The 17,931-nt window shown below is 40.7% G+C and overlaps 1 protein-coding gene across 2 annotated transcripts in view; it reads right to left on the bottom strand.

Moving 5' to 3' along the window:
* The window catches only part of slc12a2 (solute carrier family 12 member 2), a 62,674-nt gene that overhangs the window by 37,828 nt on the left and 6,915 nt on the right, over positions 1-17,931 (bottom strand). For both annotated transcript variants that reach the window (XM_026172708.1, XM_026172709.1), the window contains exon 2: positions 127-246. In XM_026172708.1, coding sequence (XP_026028493.1) covers positions 127-246 — 120 coding nt within the window. The remainder of the gene's footprint in view (positions 1-126; positions 247-17,931) is intronic.

Raw genomic sequence — 17,931 nt, 5'->3', positions numbered from 1 at the left:
TTGAATGACTTAAAGGTCAGTGTTAAGTGGCTTAACAGAATGACATACTTAGTTTTTAAATCGCAAGACAGCATATTCACTCTGCACACAAGTAACAAAGCAAAGTAATAATTAAATTTGACTTACCAGCACCCCCTTAATCCAGCCAAACTTGACCACTCCTTTTGACTCAGCTGCTTCTTTAGCAGCGGCCTCCTCCGCTGGTGTAAGTTCATCACCGTTGGCAAAGCCATCCTCAAAGGGTTCCTTAGAAGCACAAAAAATTGAATCAAAGTCAGCAACAAGTAGAAGTAAACGTAATCTAAAGCGAAATGCTGGTGCCTTATTTAAATCTGATGTTTAAGCACAAAATGCAAACAAAGCACATGAAAAGTTAAAACTGAGAAAGTGTTTAAAGTTAGGAACATTTGGAACACATAAATAAAACTGATGCAAGAGTATGTTTCCCACTGTACAGCATGACATTAAACAACATACTACATGCAATGAGGAACAGAATAGACTAATTGCTATAATTTAGACAGGAATGTTTACCTGTTCATCCTTGAAATAAAATTTTAGCTGCTCAACAGTTTGTGGCTTCCTTTACATTTCACAATCTGCCAAATGTTTTCAATATGTAACAGACTGACTGCAGGTCACTATTTTTCTTCTCTGTCATTCTGGGATGTGTTCTAATAAAGGTTTTTGTTGTTTTTAAGGTTTGGACTTTCTGAGCGTTTCTGTTCATTCTGAGTGTCCCAGTCTAAAATTTGTTGAAACACACTGTTGGGACTAAATTGAAAATAAATACATGAAAATGAAGATTTCTCAGTTTGAACATTTGTTGTAATTGTACTATTCTTAATCAAACTTAACAGATTTTAGATTTAAAAACTGCTGCATTCACACATTTTATACAGCATCAAAAGTGGCTCATTTGCTAATAATAATAATGCCTCGCAGCAAGACAATCTGAAATTCCAACCCAGACAAGGCCCTTCTTTTGACAGTTTGCAGGCTTCTTTGCAGCACTCTGGTTTCTCCTGCCATCGAAAACATTCTCCAGGTCACCCTTGCAAAAACATTCCGAAATAACAAGAGTTTCATTTCCTGCTTAAATCAAAGGCAATTAAAAAAAAAGGAACACTGGCTTACAGACACAGGTCACCTTCTTTACTTTGTGTAGCCGTTAAAAATACTAGAAGCTCCCTTCTGTGCACAATAGTGTCCCACTGGCATCCTCCCTGGGTATACAGTGTATTATATTAACTGCATTGATTGCCTTCTTATTAACCTGAAGTAGAACAAAGGACATCTGCAAGCCAGCCCTCTGCACGTATACTAGTATTTGGGGTAAATTTGTTTATGATTAACAGGAACACAGTGGAAAGTAACTATTATTGGGACTGTCTAAATTATTGGTAGAAACTACTACTTCTTCCGCCTGACAGAGTGAGATGCGAAATACAGCTGTATATTGATGATGACCGTCATCACTGATAGATGTCACTTGTGGAGTTCTTTGGTGCTGCAGAACAGGAGCTATTGTTTTTGATTGTTAATTGAATATTTTAAAATGTAGGTAATGACTTCTTAGGTTTTTGATTTCTTATAGGATATTTCTTTATAATTAAACAATAAAAACAACGAGTCTAATGTCTTGTATTCATTATGAAGGTGCAGTTTGAAATGCACAACTTTTTATTTTTATTTTCCAAACACATCAAGTTTTTGTACAGAGTATCTGGATCTGATCAGTATCACTAATACCAACCTGAATTTTACTTGGTATTGGGGCAAAAATGTTATCTGTGGTAACGCACATTACTAACTTATACTAAAGCTTTTACTGCATGTCCCCATTCAGTGTTACTGTAGGCCAAGGTTATGCCATCCAGAGTAAGAATCTGATTACAATATTAACAGATATCTAAGATTTTCAGGGCCAAATACAATAACCTCAGTTTTATCTCAATTTAGAAGCAGAAAATTAGAGGTCATCCAGGTCTTTATGTCTTTAAGACATTCCTGCAGTTTAACTAATTGGTGTGTGTTATCTGGCTTCATGGGTAGATAAAGTTGGTACGATCTCATATCCTTGTGTCAGTGTTGTTCCCATATCATCATAATAAATGTTGTTGAACCTGGAACAACGTTTATTATGATGATGTGGGAACAACACCGACACGAGGATTATCAGATCATCCATAAAGGCACGATCTGATCAAGTTGGGTGTCATCTGCATAGCAGTGAACATGTATGCTATGTCTTCTGATGATACTGCCTAAGTGAAGCATGTATAATGTAAACAGAATTGGTCCTAGCACTGAACCCTGTGGAACTCCATAATCAACCTTAGTGTGTGAAGAGGACTCTCCATTTACATGAACAAATTGGAGTCTATTAGATAGATATGATACAAACCACTGCAGCACAGTACCTGTAATACCTACAGCATGCTCCAATCACTGTAAAAGGATATGGTCAACAGTATCAAACGCTTCACTGAGGTCTAGCAGGACAAGCACAGAGATGAGTCCACTGTCAGAGGCCATAAGAAGATTGGGTGTAACCGTCACTAAAGGGGTTTCTGTGCTGTGATGAGCTCTGAAACCTGACGGAAACTCTTCAAATAAGCCATTCCTCTGCAGATGATCTTTAAGATGTTTGGAGACTACTCTTTCAAGAATTCTTGAGATGGAGGAAGGTTGGAGATGAAGGCTGGCCTATAATTAGCTAAGACAGCTGGGTCAAGAGATGGCCTTTTAAGAAACCGTTTAACTACTGACAGCTTGAAGGTCTGTGGTGCATAGCTGATTATTAGAGATAGGTTTGATTTAAGACTGAAGCATTAATTAATGGTAGCATTTCTTTGAATAGTCTTGTAGGAATGGGGTCTAAAAGACATGTTGATAGTTTGGAGGAAGTAATAACTGAAGTTAACTCAGAAAGATCAATTGAAGAAAAAGACTAAATAAATATCAATGGTACTGAAAGTAGCTGTAGGTAATGGTCTAATAATGGTGTGTATGTTCCAGGTACATATGTTTTTGGGGGACTAAATCTATTAACTTTGTCCTCCTTAAATTGTGAAATTAGGTAAGGAGGAGCCAGTGGGAGAAGCCAATATGCTCTCTTTCTAGTCCCCGTTAGCACTCTCGCTGCAGTATTTCATTTCAATGGAAGGCTTTTCATGGAGTTTTTAGGACATTCTGATAATAATGAATTACATTGGCCCAGCCTAGAAGTAACAAATGCTTGAACTAGTATTTCAGTGTCACTCTGAGACAGGATAGTTCCACTTTTAGAGATATTGCAAAAAAAAAAAAAAAGGAAAAAAAAAAAAAAAGAAGAAGTACAGACAGCAGTCCTGCATATTTGCTTAATATGCACAATGAAACACATATTCTGGTAAAAAAAAAAAAAAAAATAACTCCATCATTTCTCAGTGTTACTGGAGGTCAAGGTAATGCCATCCAGAGTAAGAATCTGGTTAGACACAGACATTTCTAAGATTTTTAGGGTTTAATACAATGCCCTAAGTTTTATCTGAATTTAACAGCAGGTAATTAGAGGCCATCCAGATCTTTATGTCTAGAGCTATGCTCCCTCTTCACAGTCACACAGCTATCATGCTTTCCTGGCTGATGGGACAATCTGCTGGGGTGAGAGCTAATGGTGGCTATGCTAACAACAGTTGCACTGAATACAGGAGCCTGGCTATGAGTTTTTCGCAATAGTGCAGAGCTGGGCCTTCAATTCAGTAATCCTGGTCGCCAGAGCAGTAAACGGACTAGATTATTACAAGAGTAGCTATACACTGAGCAGAAAGGTGCAGGAAGGACAGGTGAAGAAGCCACGCTGGTTGCGAGTTGGCTACAAGCCAAGCGAGAGACTCCCTACAGTCAAAGTGAATAAATACATTTAGTGTCAGTTACAGAGGGTGCACCTTGGATAAAGCACGTGAAGATTACACTTCGTTATCTAGACGTCATCTAAAACGTTTTCATTAAATAGGCTACACAAAAACACCACTGTGCATTGTGACAGGAATATGAAGTGATACTGTACTGCAGAGAACACACGCATGAACAAACGCACAGAGAGAGAGACGTGTCAGTGGACCGGGTCTGTTACACTGGCTGTATAAATAGGTGTTATAAATTATTCAAGTGAGCTGGGCCTTTGGCACGTGCAGTGCTGAGCTGTGGGAGGGAGGGCCTCAAGATCACTCCACTTGGACCATCTGTCAACATCCCCTCAATGACTCAGCAAAACTGCTACAATCAAGCCATGGCAGCTGGATGGGCTAAAGGCTTCTGATCTGAATTATCATAATTGTATTATTTTACCAGAATTATAAAAGTATTAAGATGATGGATCAATCCATTTTAAAATCTGTGAAACGTAGACAGAAATTGCTCTATAGACACAATTTCTTGTACAACAAAGTTGAAAAGGGACCCAGGCAAAATGGAACTGTGCTGTGGAGAGACCTATCAGAACTTTGAGATGCATTATGGGAATCATGGATGCTCTGTCTCCAGGCTAAAGAGAAGAGCGAGCATCAGGTTTGTTATCAGCACACAGTTTAAAAGCCAGCATCTGTTAATGGTGAAGGATGTCCATTATGAAATGACACTTCATAGTATTTCCTAGAGCTGGGCGATAGAACGATAACGATATGTATTGCGATAGGCCTCACCGCTCGAAGAAGACGAAGACGAAGAAGAAGAAGAAATCCAAATTAAATAGTGCAGAGCCGAACCAATCACAGCCGCAGCGTCACGTGACTTGTTATGTACAGCACAAGTGCCAAGCCGCACATGTGTATTTGTTTTGGGAAGCAGGCAGCCGCCGTGCCGCCCGGGTAACGGAGGAAATGAGTGTGCCGATTAGAGAAAAATCAACCGAGCGTGACCGAAGATTACCGAAGAGAAAATAGATGATGGTTCCAATGCCGGAGAGATTGTCGAACGGAAGAGCCATAGAAGTTCCGTAGTGTGAAGGTATTTCGGCTATTTCAAGTCTGACAAAAAGAGTAGCGCGCACTATAAATTGTGCCGAAAGCAAGTCTGGAAATGCAATAAACCGGTGCATGCTCAATCTCTGACTGGAAGCGCTAATTCGTCATTCGGCTTTTGTCAGACTAAAGTAACTGTTAAAACTGTTTGAAAAGCTCAGCTATACAACAAGGAGAGATTGAGAATTTCCTTTTAGTTCTCAGTTTATTTGATATTGACAAAAGTTAGTCAATTTTGTCTGTTCTTCTGTAAAACAAACTAAGATTTATTTTTAGAATTAATATTTTGTTTCTAAGTGGAATTGACAGTTTAGTCTGTTTTGTTTGTTCTATTTTGAAACTTAAACGCTTTAGCGGCTGCCTTTTGTGTAGTTTGCAATATTTGCCTTTATTTATCTGAAAAAGTCTCATGTTTCTTTAGTACATCTACCCTGTTGAACTTATTATGGGAAATAAATATTTAAATCAAAACAAGCTGCTGATTATTTCACATTTTACTTGTGAGCAACGGCACATTTAAATCTTACAAATATAGTTATTTGGCTTATATCGTGATAGATATCGTTATTGCCTGAAATGAAAAAAACATATCGTGATATGAAAAAAATCTCATATCGCCCAGCTCTAGTATTTCCAAGTATCTACCTTGAAATCAGTCCAAACAATTATCACCATATCCAGGGGGGAAAAAGACAAAACAGGCCATGACAAAGCACCAGCTCTACATGATCCTTTCATTTGAAGCATTTCTTTTCTTACCTATTGTTCTTTATAACAAATCCCACAGGAATACAGTAACCTTTTCAAACTGCAGTGACGATACGCAGCACTAGCTACTGACGCAAGTCTGCATTATGTGCCCCAACACATTTGCAATTTAGTAATGCACCCGCGGCTTTTGGACAAGTGGTTGAGGATACCTTTATGTGGCATTAGGACAGCTTAACAGATCCAAAGGTAAAATAAATCTGCTTCGGGCACATTTTTAAACAGCTGGGCAATATGAAATTGAATTCCTAACTATGGGTGATATCAGGTCATGTTGCTTATGTCATTGCGCTATTACGGACACCATAAATCAGGAGAGCATCTCGTTTGTAGAAAGAGGTCAGACTCTTTCCTGGACACTCTTCATGACGAATGGAAATAAACAACGCCCTTTACTGTTCTACTACAGATTGAAGAAATTCATTTATACATTTACACTTGTCAAAGTTCAAGAATGCATAACTAGTTATTCAGCATCATATTCATGAATGGTAGACATTTGATAACTGTTCACACATGCAGCCCCATCCCCCTCATTTTGACTCATTTTCTGTGTTTGTACTGGAAAAACTGAATGATTCTTACTATACTGAGTAAAAAAAACAAAGGTGGAAAAACTATTTCCAGATCGTACTGCAATGACAAGTTCCAGCTGGTTTCACTTATGTTCCCTGCAGACATTTTCTTCTGTTACTTCTTTGTACAAATGAGAGTTTAGCGTTTGTTTATCTCAAACTCATTCTCAGAGTTCCAATCAAACTTAAGCAAAGACAATACTGCATTGTTCAACTGGTAAAAAATAATTCCAAGTACACTTACAGTTAAAACTAATTTGTGGAAACCTAGCATTGGTCAGACTATATTTCAGTAAAGATGTTCACCATCTTAGAGATTACTTAAAAACACAAATCTGGTGTTAAATGTCTCTTAACAAGCTCCACTTCAACCAGACACTTTCAGCAGCCACGAACAAGCTTCTGACATAATTGTGGCTGGACCACTCTTCTTGGAAGAATTGGTAGAGTTTTATTTAATTGACTTTTTTTCATGGCAGAGAACCAGCCTGTAAACAAAGACCACAAATTTCCAACAGAGTTGAAGTCAGAGCTTTGGGAAGCTCTAAAACTCAGCCTACTTTAGCGATTCCAAAACCACATTTGACGTGCGTGTGAGGTTTTTTGTCCTGCTGGAACACCAAGTTGTGCAATTTTCAACCCCCTTGTTGTTTTGAGGTGAAGTTAAAGAATCTGGACATACTCTTTCTCAGTTATTCTATCCACATAAAAAGACAGAATATAGACTTACAGTGGGGCAAAAAAGTATTTAGTCAGCCACCGATTGTGCAAGTTCCCCCACTTAAAATGATGACAGAGGTCAGTAATTTGCACCAGAGGTACACTTCAACTGTGAGAGACAGAATGTGAAAAAAAAATCCATGAATCCACATGGTAGGATTTGTAAAGAATTTATTCGTAAATTAGGGTGGAAAATAAGTATTTGGTCACCTCAAACAAGGAAAATCTCTGGCTCTCACAGACCTGTAACGTCTTCTGTAAGAAGCTTTTCTGTCCCCCACTCGTTACCTGTATGAATGGCACCTGTTTGAACTCATCATCTGTATAAAAGACACCTGTCCACAGCCTCAAACAGTCAGACTCCAAACGCCGCCATGGCCAAGACCAAAGAGCTTTCGAAGGACACCAGGAAAAGTATTGTAGACCTGCACCAGACTGGGAAGAGTGAATCTACAATAGGCAAGCAGCTTGGTGTGAAAAAAATCAACTGTGGGAGCAATCATCAGAAAATGGAAGACATACAAGACCACTGATAATCTCCCTCGATCTGGGGCTCCACGCAAGATCTCATCCCGTGGGGTCAAAATGATCATGAGAACGGTGAGCAAAGATCCCAGAACCACACGGGGGGACCTGGTGAATGACCTGCAGAGAGCTGGGACCAAAGTAACAAAGGTCACCATCAGTAACACACTACAACGGCAGGGAATCAAATCCCGCAGTGCCAGACGTGTTCCGCTGCTGAAGCCAGTGCATGTCCAGGCCCGTCTGAAGTTTGCCAGAGAGCACATGGATGATACAGCAGAGGATTGGGAGAATGTCATGTGGTCAGATGAAACCAAAGTAGAACTTTTTGGTATAAACTCAACTCGTCGTGTTTGGAGGAAGAAGAATACTGAGTTGCATCCCAAGAACACCATACCTACTGTGAAGCATGGGGGTGGAAACATCATGCTATGGGGCTGTTTTTCTGCCAAGGGGACAGGACGACTGATCCGTGTTAAGGACAGAATGAATGGGGCCATGTATCGTGAGATTTTGAGCCAAAACCTTCCATCAGTGAGAACTTTGAAGATGAAACGAGGCTGGGTCTTCCAACATGACAATGATCCAAAACACACCGCCCGGGCAACAAAGGAGTGGCTCCGTAAGAAGCATTTGAAAGTCCTGGAGTGGCCTAGCCATTCTCCAGACCTCAACCCCATAGAAAATCCGTGTAGCTCGGCGAAAACATCACTGCTCTCGAGAAGATCTGCATGGAGGAATGGGCCAAAATACCAGCTACTGTGTGTGCAAACCTGGTAAAGACCTATAGTAAACCTTTGACCTCTGTTATTGCCAACAAAGGTTATGTTACAAAGTATTGAGTTGTATTTTTGTTATTGACCAAATACTTATTTTCCACCCTGATTTACGAATAAATTCTTTACAAATCCTACCATGTGGATTCATGGATTTTTTTTTTTTTCACATTCTGTCTCTCACAGTTGAAGTGTACCTCTGGTGCAAATTACTGACCTCTGTCATCATTTTAGGTGGGGGAACTTGCACAATCGGTGGCTGACTAAATACTTTTTTGCCCCACTGTAAATCAACTTATGTGCTATAATGTCCAGCCTATTTGAAGCCAGAAAGGATGCTAAATGGTAAATGGCCTGTATTTGTGTAGCGCTTTACTTAGTCCCTGTGGACCCCAAAGCGCTGAACACTACATTAGTCATCCACCCATTCACACACTGGTGATTGCAAGCTACATTGTAGCCACAACTGCCCTTGGGGGCACTGACAGAGGTGAGGCTGCTGGACACTGGCGCCACTGGGCCCTCTGATCACCACCAGTAGGCAACGGGTGAAGTGTCTTGCCCAAGGACACAACGACCAAGATTGTCGGAGTCGGGGCTCCAACCAGCAACCTTCCGATTACAAGACGAACTGCCAACTCTTGAGCCACGATCGATCGCCCATGCTAGGAAAAAAGCGAACTGTATAAGTTAACAGCCTTCATCAAATCACCACTCTTAAGACTTATGACGTAAGTCCTAAGATGTAAGATTAAATATATATCAGAATTCAAAAGTAGGCTTAGTCTACGTTAAAATGTGACATAGGCACCAATTTATTCTGGCCAGAACATGTTTACCAGAGCCCTGCCCTATAGGCAGGCCTAGGGAGGAAGCTTAAGGCAGAGCCGGACTATAAACTGTGCGGCTCAGTCAGGCAAAGCCTAAAAAGGTGACAAGGGCCCATTCAGAGTTAAGGGAGTTAATATAATTTGATATCTTATTCACAAGTGATGGGAAGGTTTACTTGGACAGGTGGATTGGTATGGCGTCATGGGTCATGTTGGTATTGTGCCAGACTGTCGTTGTGAAGAGAGACAAAAGCTTTGCTTTTGATTTTATCAGTCAGTCAATCTATGACCATGAACTCTGGGTAATGAGTAAGGTCATGAATATGAGTTTCTCGGCCTTAGAGACAGGGCGGGGAGCTCAGAAATCTAGAGGAATTCTGGATTAAGAAACTGAAGAGGACCTGGAATGTGGCTGGGAAGATAGACATTTGGAAAACCTTGCTTAGCATAGACCCACCACAACCTGACTTTAGATGAGAGAAAGATAGTTGATAGTGGATGCAAGGCAACAACAATCTTTTTATGTTTGTTTTATGGAATGTTTTCCCTTTCTGAAAAAGTTGCTTTTATTGGATTTTAAAAACTCATTAGATATCCGTTAGGGCTGCCACGATTAGTCGACTAGTCACGACTATCAAAATCGTCGACGACTGATTTAATAGTCGACGCGTCGTTTGAAGCTTTGTAAGATCACAAAAGACGCAGGAATAAGTAGCAGGATTTAAGAGTGTAATAACGGACTGAAACAGAAGATGGCAGCACTGTATGTACAAGGATGCCAGCTGCCGTTAAACCCCGAAGAAGAAGAAGTAGCTTTGTCCCAGAATTCATAGCACAGCCCAGCTCAGTTTACAACAATGGCGGCAGCTAGTTCGTTTTAATATTACTCTTATTATTATTTCTGGGTCACAATAAACATTTAACATATTTTCAGGTGAGAATGTAGCTCTGTAAACCTCAAATATCTGCTCAGTTTATCAAGACACCACATATTTTCAAAAGCACTCCGACGTTTTCGGAGACGTCTGTTACCCACTAGCTCGATAGCTAGCCGGGGGCAAGGCTCACTAGAGCAGCTGAGAACACCAGACTCACGGCAAATCGTTTTCAAACCCACCGCCGTCTTTGGCTACTCAGGTTAAACATATAGAAGTCACTTAGCTAACTTAAAAATGCTATTGTTTGGCTTTTTTCAGTATTTCATTTGTTCCTGAGTAAATCGGTTTGGCTGAGGTTAAAGTTTTTACACAGCTGAGTAAACGTCAAACAGACGGCTGATTATCAGAAGTGTGAGATGCTCGAGAATATACTCCGGTGTCCCGTTATATTTTAGATAGCAAGGAGTTTATTAAACTTCACCGAAACAATCTGCTAATTTTATTAAAATTTAATAAACTATCATCTTGTCTTTATTTTTAGTTAGCACAGACCTTAAACACTTAAAGCTGTAAGCTAATGATAGTTATATAAGAGCAGATGCATGCTGGTGCAATAAGCTGTACGTTTTACGTCCAATGGATGCATGATCTGATTAGTCGATTAGTCGCAAAAATAATCGGTGACTAGTCGACTGTCAAAATAATTGTTTGTGGCAGCGCTAAATCAGTATGAGTCTAATAAATCCTACATCAGCTGGGCTCTAAGAGAATTTATGGTCATTATTTATATAAGCATGTCTTATCTTATATAAGCAGTAAAAGGAGAAACAGTGTTCATGTGCTCAGTAATGAAAGCTGGAGAAGAAGCTGAAAGCAGTATCACATGCTGGTTGATCTGATATCCTCGTGTTGGTGTTGTTCCCAGATCATCATACTAAATGTTGTTTCAGGATCAACATTGCAAGTGACCAATCAGAATGTTGTGACGTCATACTTTTGCGACTTCGGGAAAAACCGGCGTAAAACAAAAAACTGTACTAAAGCTGCGTGAAACCGCCTCTGTCTGCCGATCAACGAACCCTGACCCTAACCGTAACCCTTTAATAAACAGTAAGCAGAATTGATAACATTGGAATTTCATAAATGCACGAATGGCTTGGCGCGCAAAAGAATAACGTCACAACAATGTGATTGGTCACTTGCAATGTTGAACCTGGAACAACATTTTCATGATGGTCTGGGAACAACACCAACACGAGGATATCAGATCATCCATCACATGCTACGTATTAGGATAGTATGTTGTTGAATTTACTTGCTGGCTCTGTGTTAGGAACAAATTTAATAAGTTTAAGTCACTGCCTTTTAAATTCAGCTCCCCATTCTACTTGCACAAAACAACACAGAATGGGTTAGTGAACAGTTTCTACATGACTGAAACAACACAAAGGCCGTCTCTGCACAACAATGACAAAGCATCAAGAGCTTTGGATGTTTTTGAAAACTGTATCATGATGTGCCACAAATGGTAGTTACACAAAATAAAATTAATTAATTTTGCAGTTTAGGTTTTACAAAACCTAACCTTGTGCACAGTAAAGTTAAAAAACAAACAAACAAAAAAACCCTCTTGTGAATCTTGAAGCACACAGGATAGATCCTTAAGTAGACCTTTGATTGACAATCTGTATCTTAAGGGGGGGGGGGGAGGCTACTCTCTCCCACGGAGAGGATTTTACCAAATCATGTAGCAGTGCTGAATTAAGGAGCACATCATAGAATAGGGAACTGCGGTTGGGGTTGTTACTAAAAAAAAAAAAGTTATTATTATACATTACTCATTACTTTCCTTTAAAATAATGCATGTTACATTTGTAAATTGACATGTCACATAATTTCCAGTTAACAATGTAGAACTTGTGGTTACTAGCATAATCCAAGTTCTCTGAAAACAATGTGAGGAATCTCGCACCTCTTGTCATGACCAATGATGGAAGGTCCACCACCACCACCTATGTCCAAGACAGACCAATCACTTCAAGGACACAGTGTCCCCCAACCCTTTTAGAATACTTCCTTGTTGTGGGGCTACGGGGTATTTCTTCCACATGTCCATGAAAGTAGGGGATTGTGCTGTGATATTGCCATCACAATAGCCTTTATTACCTGGCTGGTGCGACACAGCTTGCCAGTATTAGAGGAAGCCCACAAAGAGCTAGTTGCTTCTCATAAACCCCTTAGTACCGCCTAGATAAATGCGTAATGCAAATTCCCTAACGTTAGGCATAAAGGCAACATTAGGGGGCAGGGTCTTCTTACTATAGTTGGGGAAAAATTGCAGACAGATAATGTATAACGATAAAGCATGCAACTCACACATCCTTTTCAATGATGACAAACCGAGGAATACGACAGTTTTGAGTGAAAGAGCCTTTAAGACAACTCACTCCAAGGCTTGAGTGAGTTGCTTAATAGTAGGCCTCAGTCTGTGGACATCATTCACAAATCTCCTTATCAGAGAATGCTGGCCAACTGGTGCATTACCAAAGCCAACATGACTTGCTGAAACTGCAGCTAAATACACTTCAATAGTGGAAAATGTTCCTTCCTTATCTAGAAAAGAGAACTGATAAGGAATCATATTGCTAGCTGTGCACTCTTTTTCAAATACACAACATTTGCCATCATAAAGTGAGCATGTGGCAAAAGAGTTCTTGCACTCCAAATGCTCTCAATCACGATCAGAGGGAGCCCAGATACTTTTAAATTCAGCCTGCTCTGAATGTATGGCGTTATTTTTGTGCCACTATTCTGAGCGCACGTAAAAAAAAAAATAATAATAAGAATTTTGCAGGTGCAAGTGTTGCATTTTGAGAAGAAATTTATTTTGAGCGAATAAAAGCTAAATTTGAGTGATCAAAATTCATTGCTGCATGAATTCTCGCATGAAGCTGTGACTTTCTCGCATGAAAACATTTTTAAAAGTTTATTTTGTGACCCAGAAAGAGTAATATTTCAAACTCCGCCACTCTGTGTTCCTCCGCCACTGCTTTGTTTGAGTTTTGGACCAAATGGATTCTGGGATATTACATTTCGTCATTTCGAGCTGATTGGAGACCAAAACAGCTAATCAGATTTTTTTCATCCAAGTCTGTGATTGGCTGGTTTTGTGGCACAAATATAACTGTGTACAGAAAGAGTTCAGCGCGCACAGGCAGAAATGTTGAGAGTGCAAGTAACACATTACGAGCAAGCGCAAATGCAAAAACTGAGCGAGAAGAGCTGCTATTGTGCGTGTGTGTGGATAATAGCAAACACTGAAATACATTTTTTGCACGCAGCAATGAATTTTGTTCACTCAAATTTAGCTTTTTTTCGCTCAAAATAAATTTCTTCTCAAAATGCAACACTTGCACCTGCAATTTTTTTTTCGTGCGCTCAGAATAGCGGCACAAAAATAACGCAATATGAATGTGGATGAAAAATCTATCCATGCTACTGAAATACCAGGTCCCTGTGCAAGGGCTCGCAACTGAGCAGATAGGCTAGCCCCGCCATCCATGGCTATGCCAGTAAGGAGCTATTAAAATCATAGACCGTCACTGCTCCGTCACTACTGAAAAGAACAGAGGTCATTGTGATTTTTTTGCATGATGTGAACAGATCTGCGGACGCCTGGCCAAACCTCTCCCACAGGTGGTGGACTATTTCTGGATGGAGTGTCAACACCCTGTAGTTTCCCCTCAGGAGAGCAGAGCCAAATTGATGTTCAAAACACCGGGAATGTGTGTCCCACTTAATGACATGATATGTGCTATCAGGTTGTGACTTTGCAAAGTCACAGAGCGAGTGGCTCCATGACCATTTATATGTGTTGCCATTGTATTGTCTGTCCAGACCAAGACAGGACAAATTTTCAAAAGCAGCAGAAAAAAAACCCCAAAAAAAAAAAAACAAAACCTCAAAGCCAGAAAAACTGCAGTCAGCTCCAGGTAATTTATATTTACACACAACGGACCCTAAGGGGCCTGGAGCCTCCCCCATGAAAACAGCCCCCACCCCGTCAACAAACCATCTGTTGTCAGAGTTTTGCCTCGTAATAACTGTACCAAAGGGAACACCAATAATGAACACTGTAGAGTCTCTCCAGTGACTTAGAGCCAGTAAACATTCAGGGAAATTCTCACTATATGGTTCACGTCTCAGGGAGGACACCCAACCCTGAAAATCCCACATCCTCAACAGTCCCTGAGCACCTCACTACAGAAAGGCCTGAAAAGAAAGTTTGAGGCCTAGATATTCTATACTCTGAATGGGAGATGTCACTGGTGCCGAAACCTAGGCCAGATAGGCTGCGTAACAGTACCTGTGTGTTTTTCCTCTGCTTCCTCTTTACTGTAAGTGCATACATAAAATATTCTAAATATGATGAAGAGTCCAAGTCCCGCTCCCAGCTCAATGGCTTTGGAGAGCAGACACTGAAAACACCACACCACTGAAAGTGGGTGGTTTCATTGCAAACTAGTCTGTAACCCCTGCCAACAATGGTCAAGAACCATGAATGGACTGCACATGCCCACCAATCCTCCATCCGGCCAAGGGGCCCAGGAGGATGGAAGTTCAAAGCCGGGACAGCTGCACTCTCCTTGGGCGACCCAAAAAACCCAAACATGTGTACACGTCTTTCTCTCCTTGAACTGCCCCCACAAAGCATTGAGGAGAGGTGAATAAATTGAAGTGGGGGGCACTGAAGGAACCCGTGCTCCTCCTTGACTGTGTATATGGGTAGAACAAAGATGGCCATTACACAGCTTAGATTAGAACCTGAGAAAGTGTCTGACTCTCTCGATTTATTGAGAGAAGAAGGGAACAGTTAATAAGTACTTGGAGAGGTTAGAGGAGTGATCTCTGTGAGTGCTGCCCACTAAGACCCTGGCAGCCACTACAATTCCTAAGTTGAACATTTTCCTTGTGGATGGTTGGATTGACGGCTTCAAGCAGCAGCAGGTGTGGCAGCAACAGAAGACTTTTTCCCCATTGGTAGGCAATCTACAGACCCTGCTACTCAGGCAGCTGGGAAGTAGGACCGCTGAAGCCTATATTACACTCCCTTACTGGCATATCCACAAAGCCCGGGTAGGCAATGGATAGTGTGGCATGGGTTTATGGGGAAGACAGAGGTCAAAAGTCTTAACCTGCATCTTCCTCCGGTTGTTTTCGCACTGCATAGAAGTTTTTACCTTCTCAAACGATCCCCTAGGCCATTATGGCTGGTACAGAGAATCAATAATAACCTGCTTATCCTGGCAAGGCAGGCTGGAGAGACTGAGTCACAGAGATCGCTCCCCTGCAATGGCCATGCCCATAACGTGGCCACTGTATTGCACCCCTAGAGACCCAGAAAATGAGATCAGCAGCAATACACATCTCCTCCCAAATCGTGGGACTAGCTAGTTTTATAACATGTGGGTATGCAGCAATGCATCAACTTCTCCAAGAAGAATATATTTCCTCAACAAAAATGTATCATTACAGCATAATAGATATTCCTGAAATCAGAAAAACCCACATTTGTGGACTACCTTGATAGCTGTGTCAGTAAATAGTTAAGTAAAATATCCTGGTCTAGAACCACTGAAGAGCTCTTATGATCTTTGCAAGGAAAAATAAGCAAGAAGGGCCCAGGAGCTATTATAAAGGGGTCACTGGATCCCTGTGTCCTTGGCGCGTTTGTCTGTGTTGGATAGACATGGTGGTGGTGGAGCTTCCATGATTAGTCATAATGAGATACAAAGTGAGGTTTGAAAGAGAACTGAGGCTACAGTTCAACAACCCAACACAAATCCCTATTCTAATGAGGACAGACATATGAGCCTTCAGCTTTTACGTATAAATACAAAACCAACAACACAAAACAAAGACGAAAACCAACCTAAAGAGACTTTAAAGTGATAGTTTAGAATTATTGTGGTAATGTGTTAGCATGCTGTCTGTAGAGATGCATGTAGAGACCTGCATTTCTGTTGCAGTATTATGCATCCGTTTCTATTCCGACCACAGTTTGTAATTCATCACCCCAAAACTTGATGCAATTTTTTAAAAACATCGATATCTGTACAAACTGTGTGCTGCAGGAAGAAAAGATCGACGCAATCTACAGTTTGGATATGGACATTATTTTTAGCTTTATTGCAGGATGACAGCGCAATGTTTGCCATTGTGCTGTCATCCTGCAATAAAAAGTGGAGACTGCTCCAGGAAGAAGAAAAAAAAGAAAAAAAAAAAAAGATTACACTGTTAACACAACTTCCGGTGTTCGCAAGCACCTGCATGTACAGTATATTGACACTAAGCTAGCAAAGAACTCTGAGTGATGTTAAAGATGAATGAATGCTGACCCCAGCCAAACACTGTGATAAAGAAAGTCGTCATTTGCGGTGAAGCCAGCTGCTGCTGAACTTCAACAGGTAACAAACTGATGTCAGGTTGCAATTGCCGTTTAAAGTTTCATTGTGCTGGTTTTCATCTTTGATTTGTACTGGTGGCTTTGTGTTCATACCTAAATACTAACCGAAAGACCGCATTGCTTGTTAGTCATTTAAGACTTAAGGATATCTCCATAGCTCTGTTCACAGGTACGCTCTGTTCCACATACTATACATATTATACAGTGGTAAGCATCTTCTGAGTCTGATTGATGCTGATGAATGCTCAGGCTGACAGTCCTCCTTGCACAATGATCATTGGCCGAGAGGGCCGATCATATGTCCACTCCCTCAGACATCTCACCATTGTTTGGAGAAACCTCCCACAACTCAGTTCATTATTCTTTTACGGTCCTGAAACGCTCCCAGTGTTGGATTTTCCGCTGTCTGCTGAGGGCCGCTGACGGAATCAAAATGGCCTGTCCTCACAGTGCAGAGACTTTTGTTTTCCCAATTGTGTCAAATTACTATTTAACTCTGGTGTGAGTGTAAAAGAGGTGACGAGTGAGGTAGAGGTAGAGTCCCACAAACAGAGAAGCTTTTGATAAGAGCTGCTTAGCAGTTTAGAGTGTAAGTATCGGTATGTTATCCACTGGAAGAGTTATCCACTGGTTGATAGTTAGCTAGTGACCTGTGACTTGTCACTAGCTAACTAGTGACTGTGCAGGGTTGAGCAATAATAAAGATATGTATTATAAAATAAGATCTCCAGCGTACCCAGAGAGAACCCATGGAAACACAGGGAGAACATGTAAGCTCCACACAGAAAAGCCCCAGCCAGATGATGGAGTTGAACTCAGGACCTTCTTGCTCTTGCAAACTTCCGATTAGTAGAGAACTGCTTGAGCTATAGACACTTGTTCTGTCACTGCTAACCAGCTAGCTGTCCTGGGTAACCAGATCCTTAGTGTTAACATAAAACACTTTTTATATATGCCACATTTTCAAAAAGCTGTTCTTTTTGAAACAAAATTATCATTTCACATCACATTTCTTAAACATTCAGACTTTCATAGACACTCACATTCTGAACAATTTTGCTTATTTTTGCACTACTGATGACTAACTGTGCACCACATGGGCTTTGTGTACATCTGTGCATGGAACTAGGCTACCACGAGTAGTTGAATCTTGCAATAGAATGCTAATTAGTCCAACTGTGGGCACATCCTGCCATACGGCTTGCATGTGCACACACAAGGGACAATTTGTAAACACTTGATATAAAAGGGATGTTTGCCAATTTTCCATGATGCTAACCATGATCAAGGGAATAAGATTTTTCTCCTTGTGAAACAAGCTCTAAGTAAGCAAAAGGGAGAGGCTGCAAGCACATGAAGTTGACCTCTAAACATCTTTGACCTTTTC

Source organism: Astatotilapia calliptera, chromosome 7 (genome assembly GCF_900246225.1).
Source record: "Astatotilapia calliptera chromosome 7, fAstCal1.2, whole genome shotgun sequence".
In the NCBI taxonomy this organism is placed as follows: domain Eukaryota; kingdom Metazoa; phylum Chordata; class Actinopteri; order Cichliformes; family Cichlidae; genus Astatotilapia; species Astatotilapia calliptera.
The sequence above is the reverse complement of the archived record's forward strand: the minus strand, read 5'-3'. Positions and strand labels throughout refer to the sequence as shown.